This window comes from Procambarus clarkii, chromosome 21, assembly GCF_040958095.1.
Source record: "Procambarus clarkii isolate CNS0578487 chromosome 21, FALCON_Pclarkii_2.0, whole genome shotgun sequence".
Lineage (NCBI taxonomy): Eukaryota > Metazoa > Arthropoda > Malacostraca > Decapoda > Cambaridae > Procambarus > Procambarus clarkii.
Genome location: NC_091170.1, coordinates 38,592,379 through 38,594,494, shown reverse-complemented (window position 1 = coordinate 38,594,494; position 2,116 = coordinate 38,592,379). Strand labels below are relative to the sequence as shown.

General features: G+C 44.2%; 1 protein-coding gene across 1 annotated transcript in view; it reads right to left on the bottom strand.

Annotated features, from left to right (window-relative positions):
- Positions 1-1,686, bottom strand: part of LOC138367281 (mucin-17-like) — a 26,488-nt gene extending 24,802 nt beyond the window's left edge. The window contains exon 1 of the mRNA XM_069328700.1: positions 1,650-1,686. Within this exon, the coding sequence (XP_069184801.1) occupies positions 1,650-1,686 (37 nt within the window). The remainder of the gene's footprint in view (positions 1-1,649) is intronic.
- Positions 1,687-2,116: the final 430 nt, after the last annotated feature.

Here is a 2,116-nt window from a genome sequence, read left to right as displayed (position 1 = left end):
GAATAAGAGATGAAAAGGGGGAAGATGAACAAAGGGGGAGAAGAACAAAGGGAGATATGAACAAAGGGGGGGGGAGATAAACACAGGGAGAGATGAACAAGGGGAGACGAACAGGAACTAAGACTGGCCGATAAGACTAGAGAGGAAGACTGATTGAATCATGTTCAATCAATCTTCATGTTCAGTCAGTCAGTTCAGTCTTCATGCTCAGTCAGTTCATGTTTAGTCAGTCAGTTCAGTCTTCATGCTCAGTCAGTTCATGCTAAGTCAGTTCATGCTCAGTCAGTTCATGTTTAGTCAGTCAGTTCATGCTCAGTCAGTTCATGTTTAGTCAGTCAGTTCAGTCTTCATGCTCAATCAGTCTTCATGTCAATCAGAATCATGTTGAATCAGAACTACCTTTCTCCTGTTCACATGTTCACATGTGAACCAACAGTAACCTGACTACGGCAGCGCCTCACCAACAAAGACAAAAACCACAATGTGGTTGTGATGAGAGGTCAAGTAAATGTTTTTGCGCCACAAACAGCAAGACCTTGCCTCCTCCCCCCCCCCCCCCGTTTTGTTTAAGTATTCTGAATTCTTTTTGTAATTATTTGAAGTAGCAATGCGTGGATGAAGCGTTTAAAGATGTTCGGTTCGAAAAAATTACCTGTTCGAACATAATCAGTTATGGGACGTGTTTGAAGCTTATTATTTTATGAAAAGGTGGTGAAGAGGGGCCAAATTCAAACCTTTTCTAGGCCTATGCGAAAAACTTTTATATATAATATAAATACAGAACATTTGGTCAGTTGTTTATGAGGATGGCGTTTTGAATCCCATCTTCTAAATGCCACATCTATATCCTGAACAAAACTTAATCAAACCAATCCTATCCTTAATTGTACACAATATATAGACCCTGCGGCGCCTGAGGCAAATATGCACTTAAGTTTCTAAATAAGATGGGTGAGGAACTCATTAGGCAAACTAGCGACTAAAGAGCGGCCGGTTTCCAAATCCAGCGCCTCAGTGTCGCATTTCAGAGAGGAAATGCTTGCTGTATCTTGGACACGCATGAACCCCACCTCCGAAGAGCTGGATGAGGTTTGCGAATAGTGATTGGTGTGTGTGTGTGTGTGTGTGTGTGTGTGTGTGTGTGTGTGTGTGTGTGTGTGTGTGTGTGTGTGTGTGTGTGTGTGTGTGTGTGTGTTTCTGTAAATTGTAATACAATGTAATAAAATCAATAAAAAAAAGAATAGGGGTGATAGGAGAAGAAAATATTAAAGTGTTCAGTGAGAATCCACAAGGTCTTCTCTGAATGCTCTTTTTCTTCTTCTCCAAGGCTGTGGATCCGTACGCTCGCACCAGAGGTGGTACCCCTACATATATATTTATTTTTGGATATGTGGCTTTTTATAACACTGACAGAGACGAAGAATGAGACAATAGTGACACTATCAAGACTACGGGCGAACATGCTTGCATGTTCGTGAGAGCGTGAGTGAGAGGAAGCGTCACCAACGAGCATGAACTATGCCGACCTGATCTTCTTGTGACGGAGTGACGGAGTGACGGGGTGACGGAGTGACGGAGTGACGGACCAGGACACATAAGATTCAGACAGCCCGGGGAATTCCCTGCTACCACCAGGTAATCAGGTGTACCTTTGAAGATGTCTTTGATGACTGCCGCCGCCCCCATCCCTCCCACCTGTTACCCCATGTACCTGTTACCCCATCTACCTGTCTCCTCCCTCCATCTCCTCTCCATTTATACACCCCCCCCCCTTCCCCTTCCCTTCTCAATCGCCCTCCTTGCAGCTCTTCCTCCCTTCCACCCACTACCTTTCTACCCTATTAAGCATTGATATAGGTTAGTGATGTCTGAGTGTATCTGAGGGAAGTTAGGTATTCGGATGTGTGTTTGTGGGTGTGTTGTGTGCACGCGCGTGTGTATTTACTATTTGTATTTACTTTTTTGTCTGCAGAATCGATCTATTAGCTCCTGGACCCCGCCTTTCTAATCCACCTACTTTTTGCTCTATGTCTACTACGTGTATTTCTCTCTGACACACACACACACACACACACACACACACACACACACACACACACACACACACACACACACA